General features: G+C 51.3%; 1 protein-coding gene across 6 annotated transcripts in view; it reads right to left on the bottom strand.

Annotated features, from left to right (window-relative positions):
* The window catches only part of Pde9a (phosphodiesterase 9A), an 87,874-nt gene that overhangs the window by 10,922 nt on the left and 56,004 nt on the right, over nt 1–20,948 (bottom strand). For 5 of the 6 annotated variants that reach the window (XM_050143474.1, XM_050143455.1, XM_050143466.1 and 2 more), the window contains 9 exons: nt 19,306–19,360; nt 18,626–18,696; nt 13,020–13,104; nt 8,380–8,458; nt 6,949–7,023; nt 2,615–2,701; nt 1,748–1,852; nt 1,466–1,548; nt 51–207 (listed from right to left, as the gene is read on the bottom strand). In XM_050143474.1, the coding sequence (XP_049999431.1) occupies nt 51–207; nt 1,466–1,548; nt 1,748–1,852; nt 2,615–2,701; nt 6,949–7,023; nt 8,380–8,458; nt 13,020–13,104; nt 18,626–18,696; nt 19,306–19,360 (797 nt within the window). The remainder of the gene's footprint in view (nt 1–50; nt 208–1,465; nt 1,549–1,747; nt 1,853–2,614; nt 2,702–6,948; nt 7,024–8,379; nt 8,459–13,019; nt 13,105–18,625; nt 18,697–19,305; nt 19,361–20,948) is intronic. The other variant, XM_050143482.1, reaches the window with a different exon arrangement.

Raw genomic sequence — 20,948 nt, 5'->3', positions numbered from 1 at the left:
CTGAGGAGCAGGGCTCTGCTATGACCCCACAAAGCCCTGGCCGCACACACCTGCCTGATCTGCCTGAAGCCCTCAGGTGGCACACTGGAGAAGATGTTGCACTCGGGCCTCGCCAGGATCTGGAAGGCAATGGCGCAGTGGTGGTTCTCCAGTGGTGAGATGTCGTTGTAGCGCACAGCCAGCTCCGTGCGGGCGTTGATCTGGTATCTAGGATGTGTGGAGAGAGCAGGAGCCTCAGGCACCCTGCCACTGGCATCTGTATGCCAGCGTGTGCACGGTTCCTGCAGAAGCTGGAGGTGCCTAAGGGCGAGTGACCAGACGCCATCTGCTCCCACCAGAAACTTGCTTCGCTGAACCCCTGGCTCTCCTGTAACTGGATATCCCATGCCTTGAAGTCCAACCTGTGATCTCAGCTCTCTCCCTGCGGTGATGCCTTGAAGACATCAAGGTTCCAAAAACTCAGATTTTTGGTATATGCAAAGACAGGATTTCGGGAAAGAGGAAACAGGTTTGTTCTCTTACCCTACCCTATATGTAATTATGTATGTATGTATAAACATATGTATGTGTGTAAGCATGTATGTATATGCATATATAACAAGATCTCATTCTGCAGCCCAGGTGGCCTGGAAACTGGGATCTTTTTGCCTCACTCAGGCTCCAACAGCTGGGGTTACAGGAAAAGCTCCACTGTGCCATTCTAAGGGTTGGATATTGAGGTTAATGCTAAAATGAACTCTTTGCCAGCCTGATGTTGGCATCTGTGGTGACCAATAAATGTGCAGAAAGGTAACAGAGGACTTGCTGGGACCGCCTCTGAGGAGTCCTCATGGCCACGCCTGGCATTGACTCTGTCTGTAAGGAGTACACATGGCTAGACCTGGGACCCACTCTGTCCTGACAAATCGTGGCCCTGGGGACATTTGAGGTCACGTGCAGCCACGAAGGTGCATCAGAGAAAAACCTATGTGTCACTGAATTCAGGCCCCCACTATGAGGGAGGACTCTGTTGGTTCCGTGGGGTGGCATTCTACTCTAATGGAGACAGGAGGTTCTTAGTGTCCCCAGGCCTGGGCCCATCCTCTTGGTCCCGTTACCTGCCTTCTCTAGCCCTGCCCTCACTCACTCTAGCCCTGCTCCTCTGCATGTGCCTTTGGAAGCATCCTGGAAGACAGTGGGGTGAAGTCCCACTGTCCCCCATTGGGGAGGGGGCAGGCTGCCATGCACCTTCAGAGCCTGGGGTTGATAAAAAGGGACTGTGGCTATCTGTGTGGGTTGGTAGCCTTGGAGGTACCTCCTGGGGGAGACCCAGGGCTCTGGACAGAGTCCAAAGCTGGGAACTGCATCCTACAGGGCTAGGGGTCTAGGTTAGCAGCTCCGTCTGAGAGCTGCTGGGTAAGCTGAGTTTCCCCTGAGAGAAGGGGCACTTTCCAAAGCAGAAAGGAGAAAGAAACCCCAAACGTACGTGTTGTTGTACCCTGGGTGGTCCAGATCATGGCAGATGGCTGCGGTCATCAGGACCAAGATGTCCATCTGGGAAAACTTCTCCTGGATTAGGAGAGAGTCAGGCGTCTGTCCTCCTCATGGGAGGGCAGGAGGGGTGGGGGACAGACTGGGCTGCAGTGACAGGGGCAGAGGACACAGTCCCTGCAGAGGTCATACGCCCCCTGGGCTGGGGGCAGGGAGGGCCCAGGTACTCGGCAGGGCGCAGGGCGAGGGATGGAGGGTGGGGGCTGGCAGGACCCACCTGGAGGCCACAGAGCCAGACCATGCTGTACATCATCTGCGTCACACAGAAGCAGTGCCGGAAGTTGTGGAAGGGGTTGTTCCTGTAGTTGTCGTGCACGCAGAGCTGTGGGGAGGGAAGGGTCAGCTCACCGCCCCTGCTCCCGTGAGGCTCCCAGGCATCGGGTGTCCCCAAGTTCGCTATCACAGGACAGTGTAGTCCAGGAGCCCTGCAATGTCCCACCATGCTACAACCTGGGGTCAGGGAGGAAAGTATCCCCGGTGTCTGCTGAGCCACACTGGGATGGAAAGCTGGGAGTGGGGCAGGGAGCATTCCACGAGGGACTCTAGGTTCCCAGGCCTATTGGACAATTAGCAGACTTTTAGTTCTGGATTCATGACATTTTATCCCTTAGAAAAAGATCTGCTACGAAGCACCCATGCCTACCCCCCATATACATACAGCCACCTACACCATGCCCAAGACAGATACATACACTCTCACAAACACACATCCACACTGCCAGGGACATACACTCCCTGTCACACACATTCTCACATGCACACTCCCAGACACACACACGCACACACGCACATTTATATACTCATAGACATAACTCCACGCACGACTCATATAACCTCCTTATCCACATATCCCCAGACACACATGACACCCCCAACTCCACACACCTCTGCTTTAGTGGGCTGCCTTGTGGGTTTCTTCCTGATTGTCATACTGTTTCCTTACTCCTCTGAGGGCATGGGAGGGGGACAAATGACCTAACCAGATGCCCGCTCTGCAGAAGCCCACTGCCACCAGGAAAGGCAGAGTAGCCCATTCCAGTGTGGCAGGGGAAGTGACAGGTCCGAGTGTGGGTTCATCACTTACCAGCCATCTGCGGAGTGTGATGGGGTTGATGTTGAAGTCCCTGACCAGGCCGAGGTCATGGTACATATGCTCTAAGCAGCTCAGCATCTGTGGGAACAGGGCCAGGGGTGAGAGGTCAGGGGTCAGGGGGAGCAGGCAGGCCAGTTGACCCTCCCTCCTATGCACTGTCCTGAACAGTGTCCATGGGGACAACAGAGAAGGGTGGGATAGGCCAGTTTTAGAATCACCCAAACGGGTGGTTACAGCCTGTAGGTCTCCTGGGAAAGAAGTGACAAGGTGTGTTCCAGTCACTATAGCAACCTTGTGTAGGGGGACACAGCTGCAAAGGGTGACACCAAAATGATCACAACCGGAGTCGAGGATTAAGAATTCTGAGGAAGCTCAGCCACCGTACACGTGGGAAGGGGTGTCACTGAGGGCCACCCCTTCCTCGTGCAAGGCTTTGATGAGCTGGAGTCCGCTCCTCTTGCTGGGACTAGAGATGCTTTCTACTGCCTTGATCTGGAGGGCGGATCTCTTGTCCAGACAAATGTTATTTCTGGAAATTCTGTCATCTGTGGATACTTGGTGTAGGGCGAGACAGACATGGTGTTGAATTCTGCTGTCTTTTTTCAGGTCTCTGCAAGCATCTCCCAGAGTTTTGACACTAACTAAGCCGAGGAGGAATAGAAAAGGAACACGTAACTAAGCCTGGATACAGTGGCTTTGCTTTTGGGAGAAGCAGGTCTCGGGGAGACAGATCTGTAATACAGAGCGGAGGGGGACAGCCCTGTGGACACATGGCATGGCCCCATCAGGGAGCACTTCCCCTAGGCCACACATCAGTGCCAGCCTGGTCCTGGGCACCAGCGTCCTAGTACCTGCACAGGGCAACAGTTGTTAGTGCTGTAGCCTGGCTGGTTTCCCTTGTATCTGGGCACCAAGTGGCATCTATGCGAGGGACTGAATTATGTCCCATCAATAGTACGTAGAGACCCCACCGTGACATCCCCACCAACGTGACCATACTGGGGACAGGGTTTTTACAGAGGCAACCAAGATAAATGTGGTCATAGGAGGGGCCCAATTCAATTTGACCACGACTCTGCAGGGACAGATAGGACACAGACACAGAGATAATGGAGAGAAGATGTCTTCTGTAAGCTAAGGGGACAGTGCAGGACTGACCAACCCAAGATACCTTGACCATGACCTCCGGGCTCCAGGACAGTGAGACAATATATTACACACTGCTGTTGTTGAGGCCGCCCAGTCTCCCGTGGTTTGACATGGCCAACTGTCAGAGAAAATGTGTGCATGCCACCAAGCTCTATTCTTTTTTGTTAATTCATATGTATGGGCCCTGGGAATGCGGCAGCTAAGGTGACGTTTTGGGACTACGATAATTAAGTTCTATTGGGAGCAGAGAATTCTATGGTACCACAAGTTCATTTGAGAAACAGAAAACAGTCTCTCACTCAGACCTCACAGGGGACTTAGGCTGTCACGGAGCATCCCGAGGGTACGCTGGCCACATACACATCTTCTTTGAGAAGTCATTGGCTTTGAAGATTCTGGCCCCAGAAAGCACTTCCTGCAGAGCAACAAGGGGTCTGGCCCTGGCTTGAGGACAGCTGACTTCCCAGATGCCAGCTGGCAGCTGCTGTCCTTCCAGGGCTACCGGTTCTTCCACCTTACAGAACGCCAGCCCTCAGGACCCTCGGGTTACAGTCCCATTGGGTTTGCCCCGGAGACCCAGGCAGTGTTCTGAGCAGCCCTGGAGAGATGAAGTATTTGCTGTGGAACCACAGTTGAGAGATGCTGAGAACTGCCAGACGCCACCATCTGCTACCACTTCTGTGATGGACATGGTGGCTTCGGAGCAGGCATGATGGTCTGTTCCCTGAGCGGTGGCTCCTGTAGATGGTGATGGGCCCTGATCAAGAGGGGACGACTTCCAAGGCGACAGCGGGTGATCCCTCAGTGTGGCAGAGCAGCTACCTCACTGCCTGCGGTCTCTGATGACGCCCCATAGGACCTGAGGCACCAGAATAACGTACAATCACATCCTGGATTAGGTCTGAGACGGATACTGGGTGGACCTGTGGGTAGATGTGGCATTGCCCCCACTGGAAGAGAGAGGTGTGCCGCCACAGGGCCCTGATGCTCCTTTGCCATCTCAGGCTCAGGCGGCTGCCTCGGTCCTCGGTGTACATTCAGTCATGCATATTTGCTGTTCACAGTTGAATCTGCCCGAGACCGAGGCTCTTGATTTGGGGTGCTTTTTTCTGGCTTACCACCGGAAGGCAGCGAGAAACCTCAGGAAGCATCCTGCTAGTCTGTCTGTCTGAAGCTATGGACAGTGGAAGATGTCTCATGGCAGGGTCCAGCTGTAAGAGCCATTCACCGTGCCCTCCGGCCAGCCAGAGAGCAGCTATGACCACGGTCTGCAAAGTGAGGGCAGAAGGGTGACGTTTCTATTATGGATGTGTGAGTTCTTCAGCCTTGGGGACAACTTTCGCTCCCACCACAGGGAGCACTGTGCTCGGAGGCTCCATGGAGGGGGTAGCAGCAGCAGAAAAAAACAAAACACAAACCTTCAAGTATTGGTTTCTATGCAGCCACCCTCACTAGAGACATTGACTGGCTAAAGCCAACGACTGGGTATTGGGACCATCCTAGAGAGTGAAGCAGAAGCATGGCTGGCCACCTACTGGTGGGAGGAGCCACATTCTGAGCCACCTGCTGTACCTTTCTTTGTCACAGTCTTGCTCTGCCCAGGACCTGGAGGCACCACACTGGCGAGTCTCTTCAAAGCCCTATCTTTGTTTCTGGTACCTGTGCCCAGGAAACTGTGACTCCACACTGACCTGGAAGGACTGCACGTCTAAGACGCTGCCTGAATGCTGATCTCTGCATGCCAGCTTCATACCTCAGAGCTGGAGCGCGGAACCCTTGGTAGCTGCACCTCTGGCGTTTATGGATGGGGTGCTCTTCCAGTGAACTGAGCTAGGTCCTGCTTTTTCTGTTTTGTTGTTGTTTGTGGATGTATAGGGAGGTTGTATGTGTGTGGGCGAGCATGAGGGTGTGTGTGTGTGTGCATGCACACACATGAGTGTGGAGGCCAGAGGTTGATATAGTATTTTTGCTTTGTTTTGTTTTTTGAGACAGGGTTTCTCTGTGTAGTCCTGGCTGACCTGGAACTTGCTCTGTAGACCGAGCTGGCCACAAACTCAGAGATTCACTTGCCTCTGTTTCCGGAGTGCTGGGATTAAAAGTGTGTGCCCACTACCACCTGGTATCATTCTTGATTGCTATCCACCCTTTCGAAAACCTGAGGCAGGATCTATCACTGGAACACAGAGCTCACTGATTAGACCAGTCTATCTAACAAGCCTGCTCGGGGCATCTCTGCCTCCCCTGTGCTGAGATCACAGGCAGCTGCCATACCCAGGAGACATTTACATGGATGCTGCAGATCTGAACCCCCATCCTCACCGTGGACAGCAAGCTCCTTTAGCCACCAAGCATCTTCCAGCCTAGTCTCTACTTTTCTGGCCAAAGTTCCCCAGCCAAAGGCCCTCTGATGCTGGGCAGGAACATGTTGGAAGAGGTTTATTTGGGAAATATGGGGACTCTCTTGTCTAAAGTCACAAAATCGCATTTGCTACAACTGACCTTGCCAAGGGAACAGAGAGCAGTTTGGTCTATTTCCACAAGTCTGTGCTTTGGAAAAGCGAAGAGCCCTTAGGCTTTGGTGAGTTGCCCGTGAGGAGGAACTTGTTCTTTCTCCACGTTGATATTTCTTAGCAAATGAGAAACTTTGAAGAAATATCTTCCGGTCAAAATCGATTCCTCTCTCTGCAAATCTCACATAGGCACTATCTTGTGTCCAGCTGCCTGGGGCCTCTGTTGGTGACACTTTCCAGTAGGATGCTCCTTTGGAGGCCCCTTTCAGCAGGAAACAGCTGTTCCAAGCAGCGGTTCTGCCTCCAAACGGCAAGGCAACATCTTCCCACATATCCTGACGATAAGAGTGTGCTCAGCCTGGGCCTGGGTTCAGCTGGTTGCCTGGAGTCATTTTTGGTGTCATCAGAAGGTCAGGGGTTGTTGGTATTCTTTTTTTTTAAAGCTTGGGTAAGGCCCCCTTGCCTTGGGCTCTGACTTTTGAATCCCTCTGAGCCAACTGAGTCATTTTGAATTAATATCTAGAAATTTTAATTCAGGAGTGTTTAACTTAAAAAAAAAGACAAGAGAAAGTACACGGGAGGAATAGACTGGGCACAGCCCCCATTCAGCTGCCGTCCTGAGCAGCTGTCCCCAGTGACCGGAGAACCTGGGTGTCCCTCACCTACCTCGTTGGGTTCCCAAAGCCAGACATCGAAGGTGGGCTTCCGGAGGGCTTCGATGGTCTCTGGGGAGAGCAGGTACTAGGAAGACGAGAGTGGTATGTTAGCCTGACAGTGAGGCGTCTGTCTGTGAGTGACTAAAGCCGTGCTCACGGTGGCATCAGGGTGAGCATTTTCTCCTTCTCCAGTCCCCCTCACAGATGCTGTGAACAGACTCGGGGCTGTCCTTCCTTGGAAGCTGTCACTGGACTCCCCTCTATAGTGGCCTGGGCTACGAGGGGCTCCTAGGACCAGGGTCGATCAGGGGCTCCTAGGAACGCTTGAATGATAGAAATGTTCCCTGCATTTACCATGATGGTAATCTCATGACTATGTGTGTCAGAACTCACTGTGCTCAGAGTCCAAGAAAATGAACTTCACAACTGTCAATCAGATCTCAACAGTAAAAGCTACGTAAAGTGAAGAGAAGGGACAATAAGCCACTGGGCGCGTGTGCACATCCCTGCCGAGAAGCTCTGCTGGGTTTGTCTGGGGCGGGGCGGGGGTGGGGGAGCCACCCCCGGAATCAGCCTCAAGCTAAGCCACACCCTGGCTGATGAAGGCCTGAGGCTGAGGTTGGGTCCACTGAGCGCTGAGGTGTAGGGTGAACTGTCAGCATCAAGGGTGATATTCTGGACGCGAGGCAGCAGGAGGGCCGCCATGGGGTTAGCCTTCTTCATTCTCTTAAGATGGGACTGGTGTGGAGGCTGGCTCAGTTTGTTCCCTTCTGGGCCATGTAATCCCCAGACAGGATTGCAAAAGATATGGGCCATGTTTGTCCATGCCGAAAGGTGTTGGTCTCCTGGATGATACTCAGTGCACGGCTTGGACAGATGTGGAACAAATCACTGACTAGTGGGCTCCAGGGACCTATGGGGGCTTCCAGGAGAACCTGTGGGTGGTCGGCTTAACCTCAGCATAAAAGTGCGAGCCAGGGTTTAACCAGAGTCCGCCGCTACGGGGGTGGCTTTCTTTGGAGGCATCGAAAAGAGCTGAATTCCAGGTCATAGCTACTTGACTCTGGGCTTGGCTGCTTTTAAAACTCAGGAAACTTTTGTGAAAAGCTTTCCATAAAAACGGTGTTGTTCAGGGACAGGGGAACCAGTGATGCAGATTTTTAAGATCCTTGTTAAAAGTTCCTTGGTGGAATGTTTGTATACAGATGTCTTTTATGTCAGCTGTGGGCCGGGGAGGTAAGGAGCTCTGGAATTGCTTCTCTAAACAAATGTCCAAGAGAAAAATATCCTGCCTGACAACCTCCCACCCTTCCTCAGCCCGTGATAGGGATGGAGGGGGGGTGTTGGCACTGTGCAGAGCAGGGGCCAGTCATGGGTTCCTGCGTCCTGGGTCTGAGGGACACAGAGCTAGAACTTTCCCTGGGCCAGAAACCCATCTCACCTTGGGGTAAGTGGGGACATCACGTCGGGGTGTCAGCTTCTTGTTATCCAAAAAACTGTATTTACAGGGACAGTTGGTCCTGGAGGGGAGAGGAAGAACTAGTTATGGCATGGTACTCTGGCTGGGAAGCACTCTGTATACTGCTCAGGGCAGCAGAGCAAACAGAACACACAGCCCCAACCCTAGGACCCGCAGCCTCAGCCCCGGACCTGTAGCCCTAGTCCTGGAACGCACAGACCCAACCACCAGATTTGCCATAGGGGTATCCAGCAGGGCAGCTGGGAGATGCTTGGTTCCTGGATAGCAAATAGGGATACCCTGAAAGCCAGGTGATAATATGGCCAGAGCTCACTTTATTAATAAATTTATTAATATATGTATAATTAATAAACTTACATTTGGAAATAAATTTATTATAATCTATTAGTCTATTATTTAAGAGATAGCTACAAAATCTTTTTAAAAGACACAAGAACTTTTTTTCTTTTCCCTTGCTTGCTTTTTTTTTCTGAGACAGGATCTCACGTAGCCCAGGCTGGCCTCAAACTTGCTATGTAATCAAGGATGACCTTGGACTTCTGAGCCCCCTGTAGGCTAGGATTATAGAGGTGCCTTACCACCAACCCCTAGTTTATGCGGCGCTGGAGATGGAAGCCAGGGCTTCGGGAACAGGAGGCAAACACTCTACCAGCTGAGCCACATCCTACACACAGTAGAACATCTGATTCTCAAAGATTCAGCCGCGTGTGGCAGTCCACGCCTGTGATGTCAGCACCCAGGTGATGAGGCTGAAGGGTCTTGTGTTTGCGGCCAGCCTGGGCCACAGGTGGGGTTCCCGACTCAGAACAAACAAAAGCCAACAAACACAGCAGAAAAACAAAAGAAACTCTCACGTTCCCACTTGCCCATTTCTCCCCAAGCCCCACACCCCGGACGTCACTCTGAGAACAGCCTGGGGTGTCCTTTTAGAAGGTCCTGAGAAGGTCCTGAGGCACAGAAACACATGGCTAGACACCTGAGCTTTCCAGCCACATGCGGTGTTGGGTTAAGAAAACGGGTGGTATTGTGGGAAAATATTTGCCCTGTATGGTTACAATTTAATCTACTTATTTTAAAAAAATATTTATTTTATTATGTATACAATATTCTGTCTGTGTGTATGCCTGCTGGCCAGAAGAGGGCACCAGACCCCGTTACAGATGGTTGTGAGCCACCATGTGGTTGCTGGGAATTGAACTCAGGACCTTTGGAAGAGCAGGCAATGCTCTTAACCTCTGAGCCATCTCTCCAGCCCCTAATCTACTTATTTTTTTCATAACATTACAAGCCAAGAAGATCACAAAACAGTATTTTTAAGTTTTTTTTTTTTTTTCCTTCAAAACTAGTTGAACATACCCAAGAAAACACCAGGGAGGGAGACTTTGCAATGGATTTAAATTAAAGACAGGCCTGGATGTTGCCACTATCAGTGACCCCCCCCCCCCGCCTCTCTCTGGGTCGTCTGGAGTCTTCCGTGAGCCTGCGATATTTCCAAGCCCAGAATCATAAATCTATTCCTTTTGAAACACAGCCTTTACCTCCCTCCCAACTGCACACTTGCCAAGACTATCAGGTTTCTGTGATGGCCGCTGTACCAAACACAGATGTAGTAAATCTGTGACAGAAGGAATAGACCGAATAGCCCAGTAAAGCCATGCCACCCCTGCCCTGTCCACATGCCACCCTGATTTCAGATCGGCTCCTCTCTCGGCTGCGTAGGGTGGTACGATGCTCCCTTTCTCCCTGAATCTCATTTGTATAAACATTCACACATGTGTTCTATTCTGTGTCTTCTGCCCAATGCCCAAGCATATGGAAGCCCTCACCAGTCACTATCTATGCTGACACTAGAATCTTGCTCCTTCCTGCTGAGGCCTTGGGGGCAGACCAGGATGCTGGGTGCCTGCTGACCCTGTCTCGGCCAGCCACTTCTCACTCTGGGCCCCGTTGCCACAGGGACCAGCATCCTCCAGCTGGCTGAACAATTGGCATAGCACCTCTTCTTTTTGTCCCATTTGGAGCTCATTTTTGCCTCATTTCCTGGGGTTCCCATCCTCCCATCCCCTGGGGATCAATCAGTTCATGGTCAAGACCATTTGTCTGGGACAAAGGCAGAGATTATAGCCTCCAAACCTCAGGCGCTACCCCATCTTTCTGCATGACCCCGCCTTGGCCTTGCTCCCTTCTCGTTCCTTCATTGTGCGGTACAGGAGAACACAGCAGCCGCATTCAACTTACTTCTGCCCTGAATGTAACCTAGCCACTGGAGTTATTTCTTTGCTGGGAAACAGAGGAAACTGAGAGGGTCTAAGAAGAAGACATCCTGACCAGGGCTCTGGCAGGCTGTGCGTGTGCCCCCTGCTGTCCCCAGGTAGGTTCTGGTGGATTCAGACCCCCGGTAGGGTGTGTTCACAAGTGGGTTCTTCAGACTCATGATTGTGGGGCTGGCTGGGATCCCCCCATACCCACCCCACCGGCTCCTATTCTTTCTGCTCCCCGAGAAAGCCAAGAATATGGCAGCTGCATCCCTCAAGGGTACAACCTTTTCTTTACAATCCAGGTGAGGCTACACAGCCTCATCCGGGGGGATGGGGGAGCTTGATTTCTGGGTGTGCATCTGTACTTAAGATGAACTCCTTCCATCAACAAGACAGAAGGGGAAGCACAAACACCACACTCCCCATTCTGCATTCAGAATACTAAAGCATTGGGTTCAGGAGAAAGCCGGCTACAGGGCCCTGAGCCAAAACTAGGTGTGGACTTGATCACAGCCAGTGCCTCAGATCGGCTTGCTCATGTGGAGGTGGAACCTGAGCATGTCGCCCCCTTGTGGACATTAAGGCAGCCCACAGATCCATCTCGCTCACAAGGAATGCCCCATCACTATCTATAGACAGTGCCATTTCTGCAAGCCTGCTGGGGCACTGGAGGGCTCTGGCTTATATCTCTGAGCTCCAGACTGTACCTGTGGGGTACAGAGGCACACTTGTCACTGAACCGAGCCAAAGACCCACTACAGGCAGACTGCCAGCGCTGCTGATGTGGGCCGGCACAGAGGCCACTTGCCCCTACTTGGTCCTGGGGAGTCAGGCTTCCTGGGGTGATAGCAGGAGGAGTGAGGCCTTGGGTCCAAGGCTTTCAGGTTGGTTTCCAGCCTCAGTTGACTATCATCTGCCCCCATCTGCCCCTGGGTTCTTCTTAGAGGACTCTCTTGACCCCTGAAGAGCTACTTTCTTAAGGACAAGGAGAGTGAAATGTTCGCTCAGTTTCCTAGGGCTGCAAAATGCTTTGCCCTGTTTCATCCAAATCAAAGGAACAAGAGCTCCCAAACTCTACACCAGCTGGCCAGTCCTTGTGTCACTGAGTCGATGTGGTCCCCATAGGACAACATGGTGTACCTCTTGCCCTCCCTGAGACAACTGCATGAGGACCACTGGCTTTCCATGTACCTCCTACCTGCAGGTAAGCACCACAGCCACCCTCAGCAGGCAGCCTGGCTTTGTTTGAATTCAGGCAGTGGTCTCCAGTGCAGCTTGGGATTCTAAGACAACTGAGATTGCTTGTTCAGGGCTGGTCCTTGCTCCGGGGTTGCCCTATGGTCACGCACTCTGTTTTTTTGTGGATAGTCCTGCTGACCAACTATCCAGCAGGCACATTTTGCTTGGATTACTGGTCACCGGCCTCTGTGGACACCACCTTTGATGGGCTGTGTGATCCAAGTTCATGATAATGGGAACACTTGCTGTGCCCCTCTGCCAGAAGGGGCTCCCCATGGGAACTGGGAGACCTGAGGGTGAAAACTGGGGGCTCCCTATAAGCCAAACACCTTTGTCGCCTTACTGTTATCTTTAAAAAATAGATAGCATCTGGGTGTGGGGGCATGTGTCTTTAATCCCAGCACTCGGGAAACAGAGGCAGGGCAGTGAATCCCTGTTAGTTCAAGGCCAGCCTGGTCTACACAGAGCGAGTTCCAAGACAACCACAGCTAAATAAACAAACAAAAACAACACCCACAGCCACAACAAAAAACCCAAAACAAAACAACAAAAACCAGACCTCAACTTCCTTCAAGTGGGGAATTTACCACAACACAGGTCTGAAGGAGAGGGAGCTCCCTCTCTCCTGTGCGGCCATTTTCCAGCTCGCGCCTGCCACAAAACCCCCTTTTTTTTAAGAAAACATAGGGGGCTGGGAAGATGGCTGAGCAGTTATGTGAGCACTTACTGTTCTTGCAGAGGACCTGGGTTCTTTTCCCAGCACCCACAAGGCAACTCACAACTGCCTGTAACTCCAGTTCCAGAGGATCTGACACTTCCTTTCGGCCACCATGGGCACCAGACATGCAAATGGTGCACGGACACATATACAGGTAACACTCGTGCACATAAACTAAAAATAAACAAAGAAACAAAACTCTTCAAGAGAATGGGATGGAGGAGCATTGGCACAACAGGCTTCCTCTAGCTCGTGTCAACCACGTTGGAACCAGAACGACCAAGTCACATTAGCTTTTCTGTGTGGGGACACAAAGCCCCATCCCATGCTCTCCGCACGGAACCCTTTCCAGGGCCAAGTGCTGCAGGCTCCGGGCACACGCTCACCTGCTGTTTCTGGCGGCCAGCTCCTCCCGCATCTTCTTAATGTCACTCTTGCATTTTTCGATCTCCACCACTTTAAGTCCTTCCACTGGTGACAAAGAGACACAGGTGGGGTCACCAGAAGTAGTCGCAAGGATCTAGTCAGGCTGGTAGCTGAGGGTCTCAGGAGGATGCTGGCTCACGGCAGACGCTTCCACGCCTTCCCATGCTACTGAGATGTGGGGATCCCTCAGCTCCCCACCAGTCAAGAAACAAACAGGCAACGTCAAGGAAGAGCAGGTTGAGACTCAGTCACATTCTGGGCAGGTGTGTATGTGTGTGTGTGTGTCCCAGTGAACTGGAGGGTGTGCCTGCCAACAAGCTACTAGCCAAGACGTTCCCTCGGAAATGCAGCCGGAAGCTGGGCTCTTGAGGAACCAAAACAATGATTATGTTATTTTATGACCACCTCTTGGTTTTCTGCCAAAGGACAGTGCCCACCGTGACAATGTACTCTCTTTCTCACTCAGTTGGGCTCAGAATAACTGTTAAAAACACAGCACGGGGGCTGGAGAGATGGCTCAGAGGTTAAGAGCATGGGCTGCTCTTCCAGAGGTCCTGAGTTCAATTCCCAGCAACCACATGGTGGCTCATCAACCATCTGTATTGAGATCTGGCGCCCTCCTCTGGCGTGCGGGCATACATCGAGGCAGAATGTTATATACATAATAAATAAATCTTAAAAAAAATCCGACAGCATGCCCCTTCTAAAGGAAAAACAGCCATTCAGGGAGTTGGCAAGTTCCTAACAATGCCTCTCATCCAAGAAGAGGAGCTGCAGCTCGGGAGCCTGGCATAACTCAGCCTCCTTCTGGGCTTTCTAGAACTTTTCAAGGTAGTAGTTAAGCTGGCATAGGACTCCACAGGGACACTGCCTCTTCTGCACAAAGGGACACAGTCATCTCTGGTCCTGGTGACTTGCTTTTGGGCCAAAGAAACTTCTGTCCCTCCCATACAAAGCTGGCAGGAAGCTGTGCAAAACAAAATGAAGGCCTCAGGTGCCAGTGGCTGGGTTAAGGGTGGTGGCAGCCTGGGGACAAGTCGGGGGGACACACAGAGGCCGGGCATGTTTGTTCACCCACTCAGTCACCCTCCTTTGGAGTGAGGTTCTTTACACTTTCCTGTATCGCTGGTACCCAAAGAAGCTGAAGGTCAAGGGTGTTCTCAGGATAGGTGCTCAGGCACTCCTGGGGGTCCTTAGCAATGGATTTAATTTGGCTGCTGTGGCCTTGTTTAGACCTCCTGGCTATATTTTTGCAGGCTGAAGGCATGCCTCTAGAACACGAACGCAATACGTGGTAAATCAACAACCACAGCAAGCTTGCCTCTCAAATCGACCAATGAACGAGAGGCAGGACCTTGTGGGAAGTGAGCGGTCCCATGGAGAGGTGACCCACAGCTCTGCTTGCCGTGTGGGTTTGAGACAGCTGTCCCGTGTGACACAGATCGGCTCAAACATGCGACGGTCACTCATGCCTTGGTCTGTCAGTCGTTGGGAGTACAGGTGTGACCTACATCTGGGATTCTGCAGCTCACCATAGGCCCCATTCCAGTTCCTCCACCACTCTGTGGAGAAGGAAGCCTACTTCAGGGTACGGATGCTCCATACGGAGAGGAGAGGCAGTCAAAAACAACGGTGGGAGGCTGCTGTGCTCATGGCCTGGCCCTAGTTCCATCCTTTAGGGCCCTCTTGTTCTCTCTTAAGCTTGGCAGATAGGTAGGCACAGATACCCCAAGCTAAAGTAGAAGTTCCCGGAATCATTTAACCTCGCCAGGGCCCTGGTGACGCAATCAACGTGACCCTCTGCCGTGCTGCTGTGCAGAATTATTCTGCTTTGAAACCTTGGAAGTACATGTGGACTTCAAAAGGGATTTCTGAAAAAAATAATGTGCATGCATGTTTTGCATTCATGGGTGTCAATGCACCACCTAAGTGCAGTGCCCCAGGAGGCCAGAAGAGGGTGCTGGATCCCCTGTAACCGGAGTTAAAGACAGTTGCCATGTGGGTAGGTGTGGGAAACTGAACCCAGGTTCTCTGGAATTGCAGCCAGTGTTCTTAATCACTGAGCCATCTCTCCAGCTCCAACTTTGGAAGGGTTTTGTGTGGACTTCTGTATCTTTACTTCCCAATGAAAAGATTTGAGAGTGACTTCCTAAGAGATGGTGGCTCGGAGGAAAAGGGGCCATAGCAATAGCTAAGGTGGTTTTCACCTTCTTCCACATTAAGAACCCACAGGATCTGGGGGGCTTGTTCTCTCCTGGCTGCAAAACTAAGGCTCTCCTCTCAAAGGCAGGGAGCTGAGTTTTCCAAAGCCTTTTCCTGGGGCTGCTCTGAAGGTTTGCCTCAGTCACACTTCCTGGGAGGGGGGGAGCAGATACAGAAGGGCTGGTTTGGTTCAGTTCAGTATGGAAATTCTGGATTCTTTGCATGCCCCGTGTCCAACTCTGCTCCCAGGGGTTAGCTCTGGCTGTGGCCCACACTGGTGTTTAGGTCTTGGTTCAGGTCCAGGGCATGGGTACAAAGGGTAGAGGGAGCAGGGTTTCCCTGTGCCCCCCCTCCCCCAGCACACCAGAAAGGAAGTGAATAGCTCCAGGCAGGACAGGAGGCGAGGGCCAGGCTGTTCCAAGGTTATGAAATCACCTTTGACCCACCAGTAATCCCAGACGCCTTAAAGGCTAAACATTTACACAGAAAGGGAGAAAAAGCGCTGGAAGTCACTGGAGGAGAATCGTGTATTTGGCTTAAGGTCAAAGGGCAAGCAGGAAATTCCATTCATGACAAGGTCAGTGCAGTGTGGGGGTTTACAGGCGGCCTGGCTAGCTGGATGCCCCTCACCCTGAGACACAGATAATAGCTGATGGCGGCCAGGTGAAGTTGCATGTGTACGCATGCCCATGCGTCTTTATGCACATATCTTTATGCCATGTCTTTATGCACATATTTTTGCATGGTTGTGTCTATATGGAGCAGGGACTCGAGCTGAGCTCCTGGCAGCCTATGCAGTCATACAGGGTCAGGACCATCTGGGTTGGACAATTCCCTAGCGTCCTGCTCCTAGTGAGGTCTGACCGTAGTCCCCACTCAAACTTTGCACCCTGTCTCCCATACTTGCATATACCCGACAAGCCCTATCTGCATCTTCAGAGTGAGGACCTAAGTATCTGAAACTCAAAGTCCCTGGGGATCAGCATTGGTGACATCCCTGGCTATATCCATGCTAAAAGGAGAGGTCTCTGGAGACTCTGGAGACCAGGAAGTGGTCAGCTAAGAGGACCGGGAATGAATGAGCCCAGAGCCAGCTGGATTTAAGTGGCAGAGAGCCCGTGCATACAAGGCCACTCCTGGCAAGAAGACATGGAGATGCCAGAAATAAGACCGACACCTGTGACAGACGAGGCATCAGAAGAGGAAAGACAAATGGAGGTTGAGGAGGTACCTGCTGGGTGTGGCAGTCATAAGCCAAATGGTGACAGTGGCTTTATGTATCTGTTGATGTGGCTGGTGCCCTGGCAGTGAGCTCCTTCCATGGTCTGTGGCTAAAGTTCCTCTCACATTTAGAGAGTCCAATACTCCATACATCTCAGCAGGAGACTAATCTGATCTCTGCTGACAAAGAGGGAACGATGGATGCTCACTGTAGTGGGTTGAACTGTGTCTCATAGAGCATGTGACCTATCCTAAATCCCGGGTCCTGTGAATGCCTCTTGATTTAGATGAGAGATCCTTGGCAGTTATTAGACAGAGAATGTGAGATGGGACCATCCTTGATTCAAACAGAGGCGTTTTAAGAAACAGACGGGGAGTACTGAGATATTAGTGGCCGGGAGGAGGGAGCCACATGAAGACAGGGGCAGGATGCAGCCGTGGAGTGACTCCAGTCAGGTAACCAACTACCAGAGACAGCCTAGAAACGACTCTCCCTTAGATCCCAGAGGCGCCAGCCCTGCTGATACTTTCTGAGCCAGAGTTTCTGGCTCCCAGAAGGCACTGCTGGGATTCAAGGAGTGGCACTCTGAGGTGTAAAATTGTGAGGTGGCCCCAGGAGTGCACACTCTCCTACTCTGGCTGTGCTTCAGCTCCAGCAGGCTTGGAATCTGGTGCCAGTGGGAGCAATGGCAGTGGGGACAGTGGGGATCCAAATGAGGAGACGCCAGAGGGACTAGGAGTCTAAGCATCTTACACAGTAACACCTGCAGCTCACTCAGGTGTTAAAAGGATAGTGTGTGTGTGTGTGTGTGTGTGTGTGTCGGGGGGGGTGTCAAGCTGCACTACACCCTCTAGCAGTGTGGTGGGCTCCCCAAGATCTCATCTTCTGTTCAGAGCCCTCATGAGGGCAAGACAGGTGTGCAAGAGGGTGCCGCCTCCCTAAGGAAAGGTGGCGCGGACTCCAGACACTGGTCTTTTCTTGTCTCATTGGCTGAATGAACTGGAGGGTCACTATTTGTGATTCTCATCATCCCAGGCAAGACAAGATAGTCTTGAGGACTCAAAGATCAGCTGGATTGGGAAAAGTCAGTGTGCTTTGAGGAGGACATATGAGAGAGATGATGGGAACGTGTTTCAGCTTATTCCAGGGAGCTGGATTTTATGTGATAGAAATTTTTTTTCTTGAAAAAAAAAACAAGAGAAGCAATTAAAAAGCAAGATACCAAAAAAAAAAAAAAAAAAAAAAAAGAAAAAAAGAAAGAAAGAAAGANTTCAGCTTATTCCAGGGAGCTGGATTTTATGTGATAGAAATTTTTTTTCTTGAAAAAAAAAAACAAGAGAAGCAATTAAAAAGCAAGATACCAAAAAAAAAAAAAAAAAAAAAAAAAAAAAAAAGAAAGAAAGAAAGACATCCACTCAATCTTCCGAACAGAATCTGCCACATATTCTTCGGGGATGCTTGCCTCTTAATGGCTTCCTGTTTGGATTCTGTGTACTCAGCCCAAGTTAATAAATTAGGTGCCCGTGTATTGCCAGGCTGAGCCTGACAGTGACAGAGCGCCTGGCTGTGGAGCTGAGGGTGGAATGTGGGATCCGCAGGCCTATGGGGCGGAAGCATCGAGCCTTTCATTGATTCCCTCGCGACAGCTGAGGGGCCTCGAAGCTATTTCCCTCCCCAAATGTGACTTTTTGGGACCTGAACGGAGACTGGTCCTGACTCTTGCTCTTGCTCACGGGCAGAGTTTCTTCTTTCCTGTAGCGGTGGCTGAACACTGAGATGCAGATGTCATATACTTATTCCAAACTCTGCAGAAGCAAGCTGCATAGCGGCGTGAAGAGACATTCCCCTGTCTCATGCAGAGAGGCGCAGAGCTGGAGTCCTGGCAGAGGTTCTGCTGGGCCAGACGGAGGCCATTTGGGGTATTACTTTGTGTTCTGTGCGGCTTTGTACGAGCTGCGCTTCATAGAAACGCGTGCTTAGATCTGTCCTGGTCTAGCCTTTGTTAATATCGGAGCAGCACGCCAAGAAAAGATGTGTTTGCCGTCAGTACTAACTCGTTCGTAACTCTAAGTGGCTAATTCTGACGGTGGTTAGAAGTATACGTGGAAAGCAGAAAGGAGGAAAAAAAAAAACTCCACTCACGTTCCACCCGTTTCTCCAGCACGGCCAGGTGGTTTGCAACTTCTGCTTTCAGCTCGTTGATCTTAAACGCTCTGAGGGGAAAAGTGGGGAGAAAAGATAAAACGTGACCCAGACTGGCAAACACGTATGGGTTCCTACCTGAGATAAGGTCTCCAAGGAGGCTAGAGAGGGGACCAAGACAGCAGGAGATGCTTTTAAAGAATGCATAATGTCCCTGGGTCTGGTGTCTTCACTACTCTGTCCTGGGTTCTCTGTGTAGACTTAAGGTGGGTTTACCCCAAGCCTGTACCCTGCCCTGACCAACACAGACAGCTACGGGGTACTGCCGTGCTCAGAAATCGCTCTGAGAAACTAACAATACTGACATAGAATTTAGTAGGGTGTTGATGAATGAAAAGGAAGCCCTGCCCCTCGACCTACACAGCAGTTCAGTGGGAAACACTCATTTGTAAAAGGGTGTTTTGTAGGCGGCTTCAAGTCCTGGAAAAATGGAGTGGTGGGGGTGGACTCACCACCCCAGAACTAATAATCTTCCAGCAGCCACTGGACACAATTTTGGGGATAAGATGAAGGTTTGCTAGAATGTGCCTGGCTAGTCTCGCTACTGAAGCTACAGAAGCCTCACTATGGCTACGCTCAGCTCCCACAAGCCTGAAAAGTACATGCAGAGAATACGGTACCTGGAGAACTGCTCTGCCACCTGGGCCAGCACACCCTGGATGAGTTCTTCTCTTTCTACAAACCAAAGGAGAGAGACCGATGCAGTACAGGCTGGGAGGGAGGACGCAGAGGCAGGCAGGTCACTAAGGGTTCTGTCCCTGAGTGAGCTGCAGGTGTTACTGCGAAGGATGCTTAGACTGTCAGTCGCGGGAAGCAGGGCCTCCATGAAGGTTCTCCCTCTTCTCTGCTGCCTGCTCTTACTGGCTCCTTGTCAGTGGCCCAGGCTGATGTTCTCCAGGTACTACCACAGCGAGATAAGGCAGGCCAGCCTGGGGGCTCTAAATATGGGCAGCTTTGTCTTAGGGCTCATTTTATGGGGACAATTACTATGACAGAATGGGGTCAATGCCCCGCTGGAGTGAAAACATAGTGTTCTCAGGATGGGCCTGCAGAGAGGAAGCAGGCTGGGTGGAGCAGGCCTGGCCTCTTGCTGCCTGCCCTGTAAAACTGGGTTGGGTGGCCAGTTTTACAAGGTTCAGGCCCCAGACTGATCATAACTTGCCTCTTTCCTATTTCCTGACCAGCCCAAATGCTGAGACTTATGGGAAGGTGCAGATGGCCAGTCCACTGCCCTCTGTCGTGAGTCTGTCTGTGTCCTTGAGAAAGGGGAGACCTTCTTGTCCCAGTTAATCATTCATTCATAACCCCAAACTCAGAGACCCTATAAAGGGATTCATAGACGCTTCTGCAGAGGGAGTATGCTCACTGGTAGAGCACTTGACTGCATAGATGCTTCTACATAGGCCTGATGCTTAACTTGCCCCAGCAATCAAAACAAAGCAAACCACAACAGCACAGCCAAGAAAATACTACGGCAATTTAGTCCAGCAACGGAACTCAAAAGCTAAGAATGTCCCCGTTTCCATCCAGTGCCTGCTTTCCGGTAAATGGCCGGGAACACACAGAAGATAGCCGGCTACCAGGGCATCAATTAGCACGGAGAGAGTGAGCACAGCCTGCCTGTGTGTGGTGGCGACACATCTGTGTTTAGCACACCTATGGAGGTCAGAGGATAATTTGTGGGAGTCAGGTCTCTCATTTCATTGCGCGGATTTGAGGACCCAAACTTAGGTCGCCAGGCTTGGTGGCAAGCACCGTTAACTGCAGAGCCGTCTTGTGGGCCTCAGAATTGTTAAATTAAATATGACGAATCGGTACACACATTCTACTATTGATAATAATTTCAGCTCAGCATGCCTTTTTATCCCGTGGGAGGGTAGGGCGGGAGTTAGGAGGCCAGGTGGGCGGGAAGAACAAGTTCAAGGTCAGCTATAAACTGCCCAAGGAAACCTTGTCTAAAGTGGGAAAAAGAGGAAGGAAAAGACAATTCATTTAAAAATGTTCATGTCTGGGAGACAGAGGCAGGAGGATGACCAGCGAGTACATGATAAGCCAGCCAGAGTTATGTAGCAAGATCCTAACTTTAAAAACAAAAACAAGGGGGCTGAAGAGATGGCTCAGCAGCTAAGAAGTGCAAGTTCAAGTCCCAGCACCCACACGGCAGCTCACACCTGTCTGTAACCCCTGTTCCAAAGGATCAGCCTCCATCACGCAGAAATACACGTAGACAAAACCACTAATGTACATTAAACAAGAAGGAAAA

Source organism: Alexandromys fortis, unplaced genomic scaffold, assembly GCF_014885135.2.
Source record: "Alexandromys fortis isolate MF-2015 unplaced genomic scaffold, M_Fortis_MF-2015_v1.1 scaffold_9, whole genome shotgun sequence".
Taxonomy (NCBI): Eukaryota; Metazoa; Chordata; class Mammalia; order Rodentia; family Cricetidae; genus Alexandromys; species Alexandromys fortis.
This window is presented reverse-complemented; position numbering and strand designations above follow the sequence as displayed.